This window comes from Haliotis rubra, unplaced genomic scaffold (assembly GCF_003918875.1).
Source record: "Haliotis rubra isolate DU_JTF1 unplaced genomic scaffold, ASM391887v1 Scf234, whole genome shotgun sequence".
NCBI lineage: Eukaryota > Metazoa > Mollusca > Gastropoda > Lepetellida > Haliotidae > Haliotis > Haliotis rubra.
This window is the reverse complement of record NW_025766381.1, coordinates 1,153,117-1,169,755: the sequence shown is the minus strand read 5'-3', so window position 1 is coordinate 1,169,755 and position 16,639 is coordinate 1,153,117. Positions and strand designations below refer to the sequence as shown.

General features: G+C 46.0%; 1 protein-coding gene and 1 long non-coding RNA gene across 2 annotated transcripts in view; one reads left to right on the top strand and one right to left on the bottom strand.

Moving 5' to 3' along the window:
• The first annotated feature begins 784 nt into the window (after positions 1-784).
• On the top strand, positions 785-1,212 carry LOC124278281. Its single transcript, XR_006899048.1, has 2 exons — positions 785-862; positions 966-1,212. It is a non-coding gene; the product is annotated as an uncharacterized LOC124278281 (long non-coding RNA).
• Positions 1,213-1,272: 60 nt separating this feature from the next.
• Positions 1,273-16,639, bottom strand: part of LOC124278291 — a 48,984-nt gene continuing 33,617 nt past the window's right edge. Inside the window, exons 4-5 of the mRNA XM_046714018.1 lie at positions 2,125-2,198; positions 1,273-1,284 (exon numbers count right to left, since the gene is read on the bottom strand). Coding sequence (XP_046569974.1) covers positions 1,273-1,284; positions 2,125-2,198 — 86 coding nt within the window. The remainder of the gene's footprint in view (positions 1,285-2,124; positions 2,199-16,639) is intronic.

Below are 16,639 nucleotides of genomic sequence, written 5' to 3'. Positions count from 1 at the left end.
GCTGCCATACGCTTTAATATAAGCAAAAATGACATTCTGAACTTCATGGCGAACGATATTCCTTGATGTCCAACATTTATACAGAATGCAAAAGTAAATTGTTATAAAATAACACATGATAACTCAAACATTGTTGAAACACTCAACACTCAATTTATATATACACGAGTGGCCAGCAACTTTATACAGAAACACTGAGCTGATAGCAATACATGAGGAAAATGCTTGTTTATCAACGATATTTCTTCTAGAATTCATTATGAATTAAATATCAGTTGGCTTTCTTTCGCAACATTTCATTGAATGTATGATCTTTTCAGATGTGATGAGTTTTGAAAAATCAATCAATAAGAAGGTATGTTTCAATACTGCATCTCGGATGCCTTTACAGTTGGGGTCTGTCTGCCAATATGTCATAGCAAGTCACATGCAGAAATGACAAATACTACTACTTGTCTTTAGTTGCAGTCAGTAGCTAATATCAAAACGGTGAACCTAGTATTATTATTTTATTTTATGACACACTGATCGCAGGAGCACAGATCCAGACAAGGTAATATAACGGTGCAAGATACAATACCCATACCACCCTTAGAATAATACAGTCACCACAAAACTCTATAATCCTTGCTAAACGTTTGATGTATATTTTCAGCAGCTGAGTCTTATCTGATTTAGACAGATAGCTGCATGTATACTAACATGTGACTCAAAAACAGACATGTCGAAGGTAACGATTACACATCAAGCTTAAAAATATCTGTTGTGACAGCATGTAAAGAAACATACACCTTCACAATAACATTGTTTGAGACTATGTCCCGATGGGAGGATTATATGACAGATTTGGCCATGGTCCAAGGTCATCGAGATTTCCTACCGGAGATTATACACCTTCACAATAACATTGTTTGAGACTATGTCCCTATGGGAGGATTATATGACAGATTTGGCCATGGTCCAAGGTCATCGAGATTTCCTACCGGAGATCATACACCATCACAATAAAATCAGAATCGGAGATCAGAATATTTTACTCCCAATTCTGGATGTCGTCTTGTGAACTGCAAATCATTGTCAAAAATACGTTTGTGGAATATCAACATGTTTACATCATAAGACACTTTAGTGTCTCCTGTCATAAACAAATCATGTTTTATACAAATTGAAGAATTCTGAATGTGATTGAGAATGCCGAGTGTGGACAGACATTAAAAAAAAAGCCGTATGGTAACGCTGTCATATCGTCTACAGCTGTAAACGCTAAACAATTTATGCATTTCTCTGCAAGCAAAAGAGAAGAGCGCTTCGAAATAAACATATGGTATTATATTCCCTTCATTCACCATGCAAATATTAAGATTCACTTGTTTGTATTTTGCAGAGTGAGTGAGTGAGTGGGTGAGTGAGTGAGTGAGTGAGTTTAGTTTAACGCCACACTCAGCAAGATTCCAGCTATATGACGGCGGTCTGTAATTAATCGAGTCTGGACAATCCAGACAATCCAGTGTGGATCAACATCGATCTGCGCAACTGGGAACCGATGACACGTGTCAACCAAGCCAGCGAGCCTTACCACCTGATCCCGTTAGCCGCCTCTTAAGCATGGGTTACTGAAAGCTCGTTCTAACCCGGACCTTCACGGGTGTATTTCGCAGACAATCATGTGCACCGATCCACTGCTCGGTTACGATGACATGTATAAATAAAGTTTGCGGGCCTGGCCACTTGTCCCCATACTCGCCTGTTACGACAAATTTGCTTTCAAATCAAAACACTCTCAAAACACCCGATTTCCACAAAGAAGTAGTTGTTGGGATTGGGGAGGAGGCTACAAATAAAGAACATGCGTCTCTATTATATAATATGTTAAATGTTACAGATGACTGAAACCTTTTCCATAAATTAAGTATAACGGTCACTTAAATATGCTCCAAAGGTCACCTAACTCTCAAATTCAGTAAGCTGTGGATATTGTGGGTATTCTTAGAATAATACTGGAGAAGCCCCATGTAAATGGAAACTGTTGAAATATTGATTTATTTCGGTACGGTCCTCTTTCAGTTTATTTTTCTTTCTCTTTCTGCATATACACACAACCACCCATACACAGATTCCTGTTACCAAAAGTGTCCCGCATGTGATTATGATCACTAAAAGGTTGCTGTCTCGGTCATCCAATTTCGTAGTCGTTGATTCTGAAGATGAAGGACGAAATCAAAACGAGAACACAAAATTCGAAGTAACTACTTCTGAAAGAAGAAGAACGCTTAAGATGGGGGCATATGTTTAGCATCGCACTCGGCAATATTCCAGCAACATGACGGTGACCGTAAAGACTCTAGTCTGGATCCCACAAGTAATAAGTTTAGTAGTATAGGGAATGGGGGTTTTGGACCAAGTCCAACAAAAGCCTCTGCAAAGGCTTATTTCCCAAATAAGGCTTTTGTTCAGGCCGTTAGATCTCACCCCATTACCCCTACTATAAAAAAGTTTGAGACGCCAGCGGGATACGAACTCCACAAGTATACCTCACAGCCGCGCCACTGAGCTACCGGGGACATGGCTGAAGTATGCCGGTTAAAACGGTCTATCCTGGGATAGCGAACTGATCATGTGCCATGTCGTGTTTACAGGATACTATATTGGGATTACTTGGTATTTTGCTTTGGGGGTAACATTGTGCCGTACGGTATGACTAATAATTCCTGTCTAACAAACCCTCTCCCTGGCCCATCTCTCAAGTAGTACAAGTTCGGCTCGTCGGCTTTCAGGTCCACTTTATCTATGTTGTAAGATTTGACTGACCATATAGGATCGGTGGCTCGCTTACGGCTATCACCCTCGTGTTCCCCCGGCTGGTATAGATACCTCACTAGGGCCCTATCTGGTATCTGTTTCTCCTTTCCACGCAATGGAGCAGCCGACTCTGCCACTATTGATTTTAGTTTGATAGCGTCTGCCGGTTTCTTGCCGGTGAGACGGGTGGCTTCATGGTTGATTGCCGACACCACCTTATGTAACCTCGCGGCCCATTCAGTCGATCGCTTCCCCGGGTTGGCCATCTCCCTCGCATACTGATGCCCGAATAAGCGCTCAGCCAAAGTCCTATTGAATCTCTCAACTATGTCTTGGCTGCGATGGGCTCCTGCCGTGCCACGCCTGACCTTTGTATCGTGTTTGTCTAACAGGTGTGACACGACACCCATGAACTCCCGCCCGGGGTCAACTTGCAGCTCTGTTGGCCACGTCAGCGGACTGCGTTTGTATATGCGTTCGAATCCTCTGGCTACCTGGGCTGAATCTTTTGCGGTCAAGAGTTCGCCTTCCTTGTAGCGACTGGCTACGTCCACTATGGTTAAGGCATACTTGTACCTCTTGTCGTGGGGTAGGAATAGGAGGTCAGCCTGGTGAACGCTATTGGGTATGTTAATACCGAATTTCCTTCTAGGCACGTAGCGTGGTGCTGGTAAATAGATCTGCCACAGGGCTTGTTTTTTCAAGCCACGCTTTGGCCTCCTCCGGGGGTACTCGCGCCATTTTAGCCAGCTTATGTACGGCGCTAGCTCCTTTCCAGTACCCACGCGGGCTGTAGTAAATAGCCTCAAACTTTCTCTGGTTCCGTGACATGTCATATATATATCTATGTTCTTGGTTCAATTTTCTCATGCCCGTACGCGTACGTGTTTATCCCCATCAATAGCTATCCAACGTTTAGTGTCCATCGGCGACAGGGACGTCTTGTTTATCGTCAGTCCGTATATCCTATGCCCATCACTTCTAAGCGTGTTCATTTTATGCCTGAAGGTACGGGTCTTGAACAGGGCTTCCTTGAATCTGGCGTGTTTGATGTGTTGTTTCACCACGTACTTCTTAACACCCTTCGCCTTACGGATCTCACCATTGTCGGCCTTCAGGATGGAGTACATCTTAGGCCTCAAACCTATGTACTCGGCTATGGGCGTGCAGCACACTCATCCTTCATCTTACCTAGGACCTTTTTATTTACCGTGCTGTGTATGGCATGGTCCTTGGGGTAGTCGCTGGTGTCATACAAATCGAGGGGTTTCTTCCTGTCCTCGTACACGTCCTCGGTTCGAATCTCCATCAACAGGGAATCCGTGTCAGTGTACAGCACTTCACACCTGTCGTCGTACTGTTTCTTCAGCTCGTTGTAGTAAAAGTCGTACATCAGGTGTTTGGATAAATCAAGGATGCTCATCCCCACGTAAACATGCCGGTTGAATTTTATGTGGCTTTTCTTCATGTGTAGGGCAACTAGGTCATCAGTGAATATTTTGCTACGGTTGAATGCCGGGCTGGCTATCAGTCTCCTGAGCTTGTCTTCCTCATTTGGCCGAACCAGCTTCACGGTCACGCATTTCCTAAGGTTCTCCATAGTCTTACCAAACACCGAGTTGTTCATGAGCTTGTAGAGATTTTTCTCAAAGTCACTGGTGGCCAGCTTTCGGGGGTCTGTGTTCATTCTGATGTAAGGCTCCATCCAGGGGCTCTGGTTGAACACGAGCACCCTGTGTATTTTGGTCAGCCTCATACCCATTGACATGTACAGCTGTAGGTTGCGATAGTGAACGATGTACTTGGTCTTATTCATTAAGTTGGGCACGAGTTTTTCAACGTCTGCCACCCGCCCACCTAACAAGTTATGTTGGTACTCAGACATCCAGTCTGGGTTAACCCTCATACGTTCGGGGGCCAGGGGGTAGCTGTTGTGTGATGTGTGTAATGCCTTGGGGTATTCTAAGTCAACCTCGAGGATATAACCTTTGTTCGAATCTGGTGCGATGCTCATAACATCGGCCTCGTGCGATTCCCATTCGAATCCCCCTGTGGGTAGATACTGGATCATGGCCCAACCGTACAGGTTGTTGGCATTGAGGTAGAGAATGTGATTGGTTGGCTTGCTCGGGTCGTAGCCCTTCACGTATTGATTATTTGCTTTCGCGTATCGTTTGGTTGCCATGGAAATCCCACCTCGCAAGCCTTTCACAATGAATAGGTGCATGTCGTAGTCTGTGAGCAATTCCAACTTAACTTCGATCTTTTTCAGCAAGGCATCCCACGACAGACCTGGGCTGGTGTAATACCATGCGGGGTCGAGTTTATACTGCTTGAAACACGTCCGCCTAAACGTCTCAAACACGTCGGCTAACAGCAGTACATCTGACCGCAAGTACAGGTCGTGATAGTCACCTAGATTCTTACAACCCAGTTTATTCCATACGTTAATAGCGTGTGAGTAATCGTCTTGGGATATTGCCGAGTCTGTAAGATTGCTGTAAAATTCTCTGATGGGGGGTAGTCTGGTCTCGAACTTGGCCCAATTATCCATGTACTCATAGGGGTACACACCCTTCCTCATCAGCAGGGGTCTAGTCTCGGCGTCGGTGTATCGATCGGTGATAGGGAAGGTATCGGTGGCCTTGACCAGACTGTCGAGTGACGACAGTAGGAACTGAACCGAGTCGATGAACCTAAGGCCGTTTAAGCTGAAGGAGATGTATCTCTCCATGTTGTTGGGGATGCACGTTATATTGCCATCGATTTTCGCGATGGCCTGCATGATTAAATGAGAGTCGTACCCTCTCAAGTTGTGAAAGACCACGGGGATGTTTATTATCTTGGGGTTGATTCTAAGCTTGAGGTTGTACGCGCTGTGAGCGGCGCCTCTATACTTACCGATTACGTGGCAGTGATCTCTCACCGAATCGCCGTTCAGTGGTGAGTCACACACGTGGAAATTAGTGCTACAGGCGTGAGCTAGCCGGTCGGCTTTGGTCATACGCATGGGAGCGACTGTATACAGTGCATTCCTAATAATTTTTTCTTCCTCCTGCAAACACTTTAGAAACCTTTCAGCCGTGTCGGGGCCCCTATACACCACCGGAGCTTTCGTTTTCCCATCACATTAGACGACCACGTATCCAAACCCACAGGCTTCATGCTCTTGCTTTTTCTGTGTGAAGCTCTCACCTGTGGGGATACCCCCAGCAGCCTCAACAGGTTTGACCAAGGCTTCAAAGTCGGCGTATATGATATAAGGCACAGACATTTGGTTCTCGTGGTTGCCGAATTTTAAGATATTGTCACCTTCCTTAGGCATGTCAACTCGTATGGCTGTCTGAATAGAGGAGGCAATCGTCTCCTCTATTCTTGACGTTGACCATGGCATGTTTTTTCCTATAGTAGGGGGGCAAGTCTAGGTATGACCCGCCTCTGAACGGCACGTAGTTAGCTATGTCTAGATAGACATTATCGATTTTATCTACGGCCCACCCGGACCCCAAGTGTGTGTAGCGTTCTAGGTATTCTCATATCTGCTGAAAACTAGTATCGATTGATGCGTTTATGGTCTCTGTATGTATGACGATTTCTTGTTTACCTCGGAAGTAAGGCTGAACGTACTCAGTGACCCCATTCTCCGCCTGCTTATCGAGTGACATTTTCACTGTGATCTGAAATTTGATACTTCCCAGATCGTTTAGTTCCTGGTTGACTTTATCAGCTATCAGAGGCTTGATATCTGTGATGTCTATATTCCTATCAACATGCATGCGCCAGCCTCTCAAATAATTGCCTACAGCGCGCTCAGTGTGCATTAACTGTAGGTCAATAGCTCTATTCTGCCGTAATAGTTCTACAAGCTGTGGTTTCCTCATACGGGAATATCCGCCTAAACCCAAATTGCGTGCCTGAACTTTTAGTTGTTTTACAGTGGGAGGTTTTGCTACGGGGTCATGTGATAACAATGCGACTAAGCCGGCTCTCCCCAGGTTTGAATAACCGTGAGCCCAAGCTGTTTTGCTTGGACTTTTAATTGTTTTACCCTAGGAGGGACTTGCAGGCCTAGTAGCCACAACAAGGCTGGCTTGGTCATTCGAGAATAACTGATCACCCCTCTCTGTCTCGCGATCTGCTTGAGCTCACGGATAGTAGTCATAGTTGCATACACACCTAAGAATATCAATCTCTAATTGGACCACCGTAAAGGTAAAAAATAGTGAGGCACCTCTATACTTAGTTGGGCCGTTTCAATCCAGTACTTACACTGTTGGATATAGTATTCTTTGAAGTTGTACAGGTATTCCTGTATACTTGTAAAACAATTTATTTGGTATTGAGTCGGGATGTCCCGCCCACATGTGAAGGGGTGAGTATACTTAACACCCTCCTTAATCCATGCCACTTCCAATATGACCTGAAATCTGAAGCGTCCCCATAAGTTCAGTTCATCTTTGAGTATGTTTTTGACCAGAGATTCGATCTCAATTTCCTCAAACATAGTTATACCTAGGTGTTTACAGTCTCTAATTGGGGACTTATCCTGAGAAGTCGCCTACGTTCTTTTATGTAGGCCTTTTTATTCTCGTAGATGAGGTGATGTCTGACTACGTTCACCCCGTGAGCTTTACATAGGCAGTAGTTCCTTTAACCCTATACCACACACAGAACACGTGTAGTTAGGGCTTCCCCATGGAAACAACAGTACCCCTCAGTCCTGCATTTCCTACCACAGGCTTCTTTCTTCTCCATAAGTATGTATTTGCATATGTACGGAGCAGGTCTCATCTTTAGCATACTTATACGAGTATTTAGTCTAATTGTTTTGCAACCAACGCAGTCGCTGCTATACCCAGCGCGATGAAGACCAGTTCACGTTCCATTTGCCCCTTGGATGGTGTGTAGTACTGAGCGAGTGTGGGCTTATGTAGGGGTTCCAGCTGTTTACCTGTTAGTAGGTAGTATTCTCTCGCTGCGTCGTCGACATCGTGGAATGTTTTAACGGCATGGCTCTCACGCCTGAGTTGTTCGTTAATGTAATCGATCCTCTGGAGACGTTTTTTAGCGTACTCGGTCTGTGCCGTCTGTAATTTCTCAACAGCAAGGTCGTGTCGTTTCCTCTCGGCTTGTATCTCAGCCGTGTGTGACTCTCGTAGTTTCGAGAAGAGGAAATTACTCCCGGAAAATGCCAGGGCATTTACTAACGCCCCACCGACCATCATGGCGATCGTAGCCATCGTATATTTACTTCATAATATTTTCAGGTAGTATCCCTTGTTTTACTAGGATGTCCTTTGTGGCCATCGCCATACCAAGGTTCATTATGAGCATACCCATATCCTGCAGGTTGAAATCTGGCTTAATAGTTGGTTGTTTAAGCACCATTTTGGTCAACCGAGCGTATCCTACGGCTAGATTGGCGACCACGGTGGCGTGGTATGCGTCGTTGACGAACGTTTTCCCCTCAGACATTATGTATATGATATAAAATATTAAATTATAACATGATATGTGGGTTGACCTCTAATTGCGGGGGCTCCCTAGAATCCCTGGGATCCCTGTGCCGTGTATATAACCATGAGATAGCCACGGCAGCAGTTACGCCTACAACTAACAAGAGTCGAGATGGGTGAGTCACCGTGATAATTTTATGTTTGTTACACCACCGTTTTTTACCGTCAGCTACTCTCTTAGGATTCTTCTGCCTGGTTACTGTAGGGGTCACCACCAGCGGGTTCACCTCCCTGGGGGTTTCCCCCAGTTGTGGGGTCTCCTCCCTGGGGGTTGGGGTCTCCTCCTGTGCAGCATCCATCTATACTATTATTATTTTTTTTCCTCTCAAATTGACAATGCTTTGCCGTGATAATCGCCGCCTTCACCGGGGCTAACAACATACCATATTTGTGGTACAGCTCGCAGCTGATAGAGCTCAAGGCGTGTTCGATAAAAGGGTCTTTCTCAAGGTCCTCCCACAGGTAAAGTTGGCGCTCCGGGGGGATGGGAAGGAAGTATGACGCAATACCAGTGTATATCCGGGTCATAGCAGATCCTATTGTCTTTGTCATTTCTGCCCCGAGTCTAACCTCATATCTAACGTACAGCTTATCGGTTTCTTCGGCTGACATTTTGTGAATTTTATCGGGAGTGTATTCCCCAAAGTAATGTTTGGCTTTGCAACCAACAGCCAACGCCACCAGTTTCTCTCGCTTATCATCACTCTTATCATCACCCACTGGCATCAACAGTTGTTCGAGCAGTTCATCACACTCCATCTTATAATGTGATAAGTAAGTTTTAGTTTTAACTATATATTATACGGTGTAGGCGAAACACAGAGAAATGAAGGTTAAGCTGCACACGACGAACACTTCAAAAACAACCATAACTATAACTATAACTGATAAGTGCTAAACGCTAAGAGCTAATCTTTGCTAAGCTTTGCTAAGCATTTGCTAAGCTTTGCTAAGCTTTGCTAAGCTTTGCTAAGCATTTGCTTAGCTAAAACACCCTATAGGCTACTGGTTGATCGGTCTTGAGCACGAGCTTAGCATGTTTAGTTTCAGCGAGCTGTTTCTTCACCCGTTCCCCGTTCTAATTTGCTCATCACATCGTTCTCTCTCAAACACTCCTCGAACGAATCCCTGTCCTTGCAGTGAAATAAGGCCACCCATAGCGTCTGCTCCCTGAGGTCTTTCAACACCGAGTTGAACTTCTGCGTTAGTACCCAGACGCTGTGGTTTGCGTGCCGGCCAGAGAAGGCCAGGTACGATAACATGTCTCTCTTTTTTGTTATCTCGCGATTAGCGCTGCAGTCGTCCAGTATGAACAGCGTCGACTCCCCTTTAAATTTCCCGTGAAGAGCTTTCAACCAGTCCTGCAGACATGTCCCCCGGGTCGACTCTGTGTACGTCCGGGTCCGTCATCACCCAAGGTCTTTCCGTGTACGTTTTATTCATGCTCAGAGTAGGGCACATGATAACGATGTTGTCGAACACATCCTTGTAGTAACCCTCCAACATATCCAACACGAAAACGGTCTTCCCACAACCAGTCTGCCCGCACACTATGGCGCAGTGTGGGTCGTGGGGCAAATCAGCAGGCAGTGGCCTACCGCCATCAGTGGATGGCTTGCACAAATCTCCCATTGTCTATATTAAGTTGCGCGTCCATAATCACGTACAGATATAATTTCAACTTGCCAGCGGATTGAGCCTTCTTGGTAATCTCGATTGTTATCCCCTCGCTGCCGTTGTCGATGCGGCGACCGCTACCGTGCAGTTTATCGTCATCCGTGGATCGCATGTCCAACCACAGCGCGTACTTGGTGGTCAGGTACTCGCCGATCTTCACGCAGGATAGGTCCAGGTCTTTGGTTATGTATGGGTGTTGTTTGATGGCCGGTAGCTTATTTATCTCATCCCACTGCTGGTATGCCCTCATACCAAGACTGAACAGCTGGTTGGGCACGCCCTCGATGGTCACTTCCACCTTTTCAATCTCGGGGTTGAAAAACTTCTCGCTGTCCCTCCGGAACGGCTCGTAATACTCCACGGGGACGACCAGGATACCTTTCATCGATCGCGCCGGCACGTTCAGGTTGATATTCCACACAGTGTCGCTCTTATCCCACACGACTGATCTATGCCTCAGTATGCGATCGTACAGGATGGCCACCTTCCCCGAGTACTGGCTTCGAACCTGCCTGGCCAGCTCCTGGCTAGTGACCATGTCGAACTCCAGAGAGATGTTGTCTATGACGTAACTGGCCTCATCACCGTTCGGCGTACGCACTACTTTGCTGTAGTCGTTAAACGTTAGCTCGTATTCAAGCCTATCCCCAAGCGCGGCCTGGTAAAACAGCGTGTTCCGTGAGCAACTCGAAGTCGAGCGGCACGCAGAACCTGTTCCCGTACGCTTGGGCGATGGCCTTTTCGCCGTCCGTGATCTTGTCTAACTGGTCTTGTGTGAAGCCATACCCTATGCGCAACCGAGTCGATTTGCTGATACCTTGGTACACGTCATTGACGCGTTCTCCCTCGCTTTTCCAGAGGTCCCCGTAGCAGTGAAACACGTCGCTATCATCGATGCTCAGCACCTCATTACCGCTGATCTTGATGGTTGTTTTCTTGATAATGGCTCGACCTACGTTCCGCACTAGCTCGCGTTTGTCGTTGGTGGAGGCCAACGTGAGGTTGAACGCCAGTCGAACCATACCTGGTACAATGAGGTCATTCTCACCAAGGTTTGGGAATCTAACCAGCAGCGTTTGGTTTTGGTCTATCTTGCTGGGATTGTTGGTGATGGTCACTGACTGGCACACGGCTCTGACGCCTAGAGGCTCTCTTGATCTTCTGAAAGGATCTAGTTTTCTACCATACATTGTTATATAAATGAAATATATAAGTTTTAATACTAAATAATGGCTGAATACATACCTATGGATGATATGTGGGATGATAGTGCCCAGGCGTTCGAGGATGACACCACATTCACGAACAACCCCTTAAGTGCTGAACTTGTACAGCCGGCTGTCAACGATTATTACGACGCAGTTGAAAATAGAGACAACATAAAGCCGTTGGGAAGGGACTATACCAAGTTTACCGTCGATAAGAAGGGCACGCTGCCATTGAAGGCTCACCCGGGGGGTCGATATCATAAAAAGAGACGGGAAGCCATATGCTTTGTCAACACTCACCAGTCGCCCTGGTGGGGGTCAACTGATCCGTGATGAACTAGGCTTCATAGATTACAGTGGCGCGCGGCCTAAGCTTCCCCCCGAAGGTCGTCCAAGATCTGCAAGCAGCCAGGCCCAAAGGTGATGAAGGTGATATACCCCAACGTGCTAAGGAAACGTCGGACAGTATCGGGAAAATATTGGCTACGTACCATGAGTGAGTGAGTTAAGATTTTAAGTCACATCGGCAATATTTCAGCCATATCGTGACTAAAGCAAGTTATAAATATATCAACAATTTAAGTGAAATTAGAAAATTCTGCCGACGAAGGACAGTAAAATAACTAGATTATCACAGATATAGATATAAAACTAGTAACTAAATCTAAAACATTTGAACTATACAAGACGATACAATATAAAAACAGACTATTGATCGCCAACAACTGAAGGTAGATCACCATACTAGGGACCATGGGGACTTACAGTACATTTGCTTCCTGCATGGACCCTAGCTGGATTTACACCATCCCTTCAGCCATTGGCGACAGAAGAGAAACCTAGCCATAAATTAAAAGTACACATATTCTACGATTGAAAACCTGGTACACTTAAATTCACTAAATGTTTTGGGACTTACGTACCCTCTCAGGAGGACAATAATTTTACGCTACTTCAACCTCCTTTGAGGGTACAGCCACTAACAATATCAGTTACTAATTTAAACTACCAATAATAATATATATATCTATTTACAAATCAGTTAGCAAGTCTAATTTTTTTAAAAAGGCAATAATTAAATGAGAACTTATATGACTAAAAAGATCCTTCATAGTTTTTACTTTGAAATAAATATCCCTTGTGATTGAATATTCAACACAGTCAAGCAAGACATGCTTGACCGTGATTCGTTCATCACAAGGGATACAAAACGGAGGATCCTCACCTTTCAATAGGTACTCATGCGTAAATCTTGTGTGGCCAATACGACATCGTCGTATGATGACCTCTTCAAATCTGGACTGACAACCCAAGTAAGTGTAACCGATATAGGGTTTTATTGCATGTAATTTATTGATACCTACTTGGGTGTCCCACTTCTTTTGCATCAGATCACGGATGTAAGATCTAATGCAAGCTTTGTAATCAGAGTATGGGAGCAGAAGTGGTGTCACAGATTTGATGAGTGCAGCCTTAGCAGCAATATCAGCCATCGTGTTCTCAGAAATGCCAACGTGGCTGGGTAACCAACAAAAGACGATGTCGCATTGGCCAGTAATTCAATAATTTCTAATAAAAGTGGATGTTTGCAAGAAAGATTTTTAATAGCCTGAAGACACGAAAGAGAATCAGAAAAGATGATATATTGTTTATATTTACGGTGTTTATTAATATATTTAAGAGCTGTTACTATTGCGTTTGCTTCTGCTGTGAAAATTGAACTGTCATTGGGTAGTCTGGAAGATATTGTTTTGGACCCAATGACAGTGGCTACGTACCATGACAACCCCTTGCCGGGCTCGAATTTCCCCTGAGGGAACTGTACGGTCTAGACGAAGCCTTGAAACATGTACGCGGAGAACTAGTGAACAACATGGGGAAACTGAATGAAATCGACGAGCACATCGCTCGTGAGAAAATAAAACTCGCCGAATCGGACGGTGATATGAAACAGCGTATTGAGGAGAGAATAAAAAACTTGGAAGACGAGAGACGGACTCGGTTGGAATCCGCTTCCTCTAACCGGGAAGCCCTCCGATCACAGATCAGTAGAGTACGGGAAACCATCGATCGAGTCCTAAATGAAGACACCACGCTAGCTGACAGGATTTGGATCCTCTTCCGAGAGCAAGGCATCACCATCGCAAGCATTCTGACTGCATTGGGCTTCATCATATCAACCCTGGTGGTGTCATTGACAGGGGGTACCCCCACGCCTGCCGGCACACCACCAAGTGGTCGTAGCTGGATAAAAAAACGCCTGAAATCCCTAGGGGAAGCCCTGGCTAAACTGGCTGGTAAGCTCTGGCTAAAACTGCCACGTGGCTCAGTCAAAACCTGTGGGCAGCCATTGTCACCCTGGCGGGTCTGGTGTACGTAGCGGTTAAGGAATTTTTAACCAAATAAGTCCCAAAGCTACCCCACCAACCACCAGGGCTGTTTTACTATCGATGTGCTGCTGATTGGATTGTGGGGTCACCCCCACAAGGGGTGTTGGTTGAACCCTAGGCTCCGGGGGTGGCGCCACTATACCCGTTTCACCGGTCTTAGGTGGTGGGACGTGGGGGACGTTGATATCAAAATTGACGCCCAACTTTTGGTCTGCCGTGGCTATGACTATTTCGTTGTTGTATCCCACCACTTTTTTTACTCTCAGTTGCATATCACTCGGAGCCATGTACAGTCCCACGTCGAACACATAGTCGACTTTCGACCTTGCGTATTCCAACACGTCTTGGTAGCGTTTGATGGCACTCGGGAGATCAACTGGAGAATTGATAGCATCCTCAACGTTAACAATGAACTGTTTCTGAGCGTCGTAAGCAGTCCCCTTACCGAGGATGTTGGAACGCATTTGCATCTGCGCACCCAACAGCACCCACACGTACGTTCGAATCGAGTCGTTCAACCTGATTACCCCGGCACGAGTTAACCCTTTCGACGTGTCCAACATAAACTTTTTCCAACCATCTGCGGTTGACTGCTCCACTTTCTGGACGGTGAAAGCAACACCACCTTTAAAGTTCATACGGTCATCCCTCCATTCATTACTCGACAAAGCAAAGTCCTGGCGTAGTACATCTCGTTTCAGTAAATCATAACTGACTTCTGTCACGGGTCGCCCCCCATCATATGGAATACCCAATCCATGGTTCGGCCCAGGCAAACGCCAATCCGTCTTCGGGTTTAGTTCGAATTCGTTGCAAATACGTTCGTAGGCCCGTCTATCGTACTGGTTGTTTACTGCGTTCCACGCCTTGTCCTGTGGGAGCGGGGCGCTGATCTCTTTAAGGATACGCCTGACCTGGTAGTACACGTGGAACATGAACACAGACTGACTCAGCGGTCCACGCCGAGTGTCGGTCAATGTCACACCACACCCCGTTGTAGCGCACCACACAGCGAAGTTGAGTTGATTCTGCCAGAACTGCATCGGGTTGTTGAACCAAGCGTGGACTGCCTTGACGTTAGTCACCGAAAGCTTATACAGGCTGAACACATCTAAAATCTGGGAGTCGAAATGCATTTCATCAGCGACCACGATCTTCATGGGTGAGAAATCTACGTCCAGTTTAGGGTACAACACTCCATGGGAGTAAGACACTCCTTGGGAGTACATTTTAAAACTATTATATAATGAGCATATATACTCTAACATGTACATAACACTTCCAGGAATAACGAGCAGTGAGGCCGTTCAGCTGACGCACGCGATCGATAATACGTCGGGTCAACTCAAAGTCGCACTCTGCGATATCACCTACCTGCCGCAATGGACTAACATCAACGCCAGCAATAATAAGCTGTTCGTCAGTGGAGCTCGCAGTCAGATAACTGACGGCTACTACAGCGTGTGCTCACTAAGCGACGAGGTCTTCAAGCCCCTGGGAGCTGAACTCAAGATGAATGACTCAAACGGCACAGTGGTGTTAATCAACAACGGAAGAAACTCCTTGAGGCTCGGCCGGCCATTGGCGAGGACACTCGGTATGTCGCCTGACGAGATAAAACCAACAACAACCGTCACAGGCATGAAGTTACCCGACCTAGTACCGTACCGAGAGCTGTACATTCATCTCGGCCAGGTGAGCACAACGTACAACATTCAAGGGGGTCACCTTTCCACTATACTGAGAGCAGTGCCGGTGAAAACGGAGAAATACAACGACGGTAGAACCGAGTCGTTTTCACCGCGGCAGTATAAGAGGTTGACTCGGTGTTAGATATAAATCATAATCCCGTGAATATAGGATACCTCAGTATAACGCTTTACATAAAATGACCAGCGCACAAGGCCCCGGGTTGAAAAAATGCATCAATGTGGGGATCTCAGACCTCGGGGACACACGCAGATTCGACGCTCCCGGAGTAGATGGTAAATTGTACGCCTTGCAACTGAAAAACAACATTTACAAACGCGTTGAAGTCCCCTCCGGTGGATCCCTAGGTGATATAGTAGATACCACAAGAGCGACAGTCAACACTTGGTACACCCTAGTCAACACCGGGGAAGATAAATGGATAATATACCCATCGTTCAGGGGCAAACTGTTCGACTTAGACGATGTTGAGAGCACTACCGTCGCCCGAAACAAGCCATATACGCTCGTCTTCACTGAAGATGACAAGTGGGTGTTGTTACCCGATAAAGATGACTGGTTTCTCAATATTAGGCTCGGCTCCCCCTACGTCTTCACGGATAACAAAGACAACCACCTAAACAAAGTCGTGAACAATGGAACCCTGCTAGTGGTTTACGTCCCGACTCAGAGACGTAGCATAATCATCAGCCCAGTCGCCAGTATGGCAGCCCACATGCTATCGAGTAAACCGGGAATGCAAAACGTGACATTGCAGCTGGTGTCTGAATTCGAAGGCATGGTCACCATCCTGGAGAGTCTACCGGTGAACTCAACACTGATCATCAAAGTGTACCTAGAGGAACCATCGCGGGGTGATGTCGAGATCATGAAGGGGATCAAACTCGGGTGGGCGAAACGACACCAGTATCACGTTTGCACAGTTTACGTGCGGGTGGGTGTCGACTCCAAAACCAGTCTGCAGGGTGTCACCGTGATCGTGGAAAACACGATATCACTAACCAAGATCTTCCTACCTGACAACATACACTTCATGGGAGTGAAGTTCACCCCTGAACTATTATTAGAAAACCAGTTGGAAACTATATCGTAGTAGTATTATAGCAATGACCAGTCATCGTCCCAACACTACGCTTAACGATCTAGGGGACACGGAGGGATTCGATCAGCCTGGTGAGGAAGGTGGCTCATACGTCCTACACTTGAAAGGCAACGTGTATAGGCGGGTGCCCCTAGCAGACTATAAAGAACCCGAATGGTTGATCAACATAACCCTAACCGCACCTTATATCTCATTAGACAAAGATGGCTATGTCTCCGAAATTAATAACAATGGCTT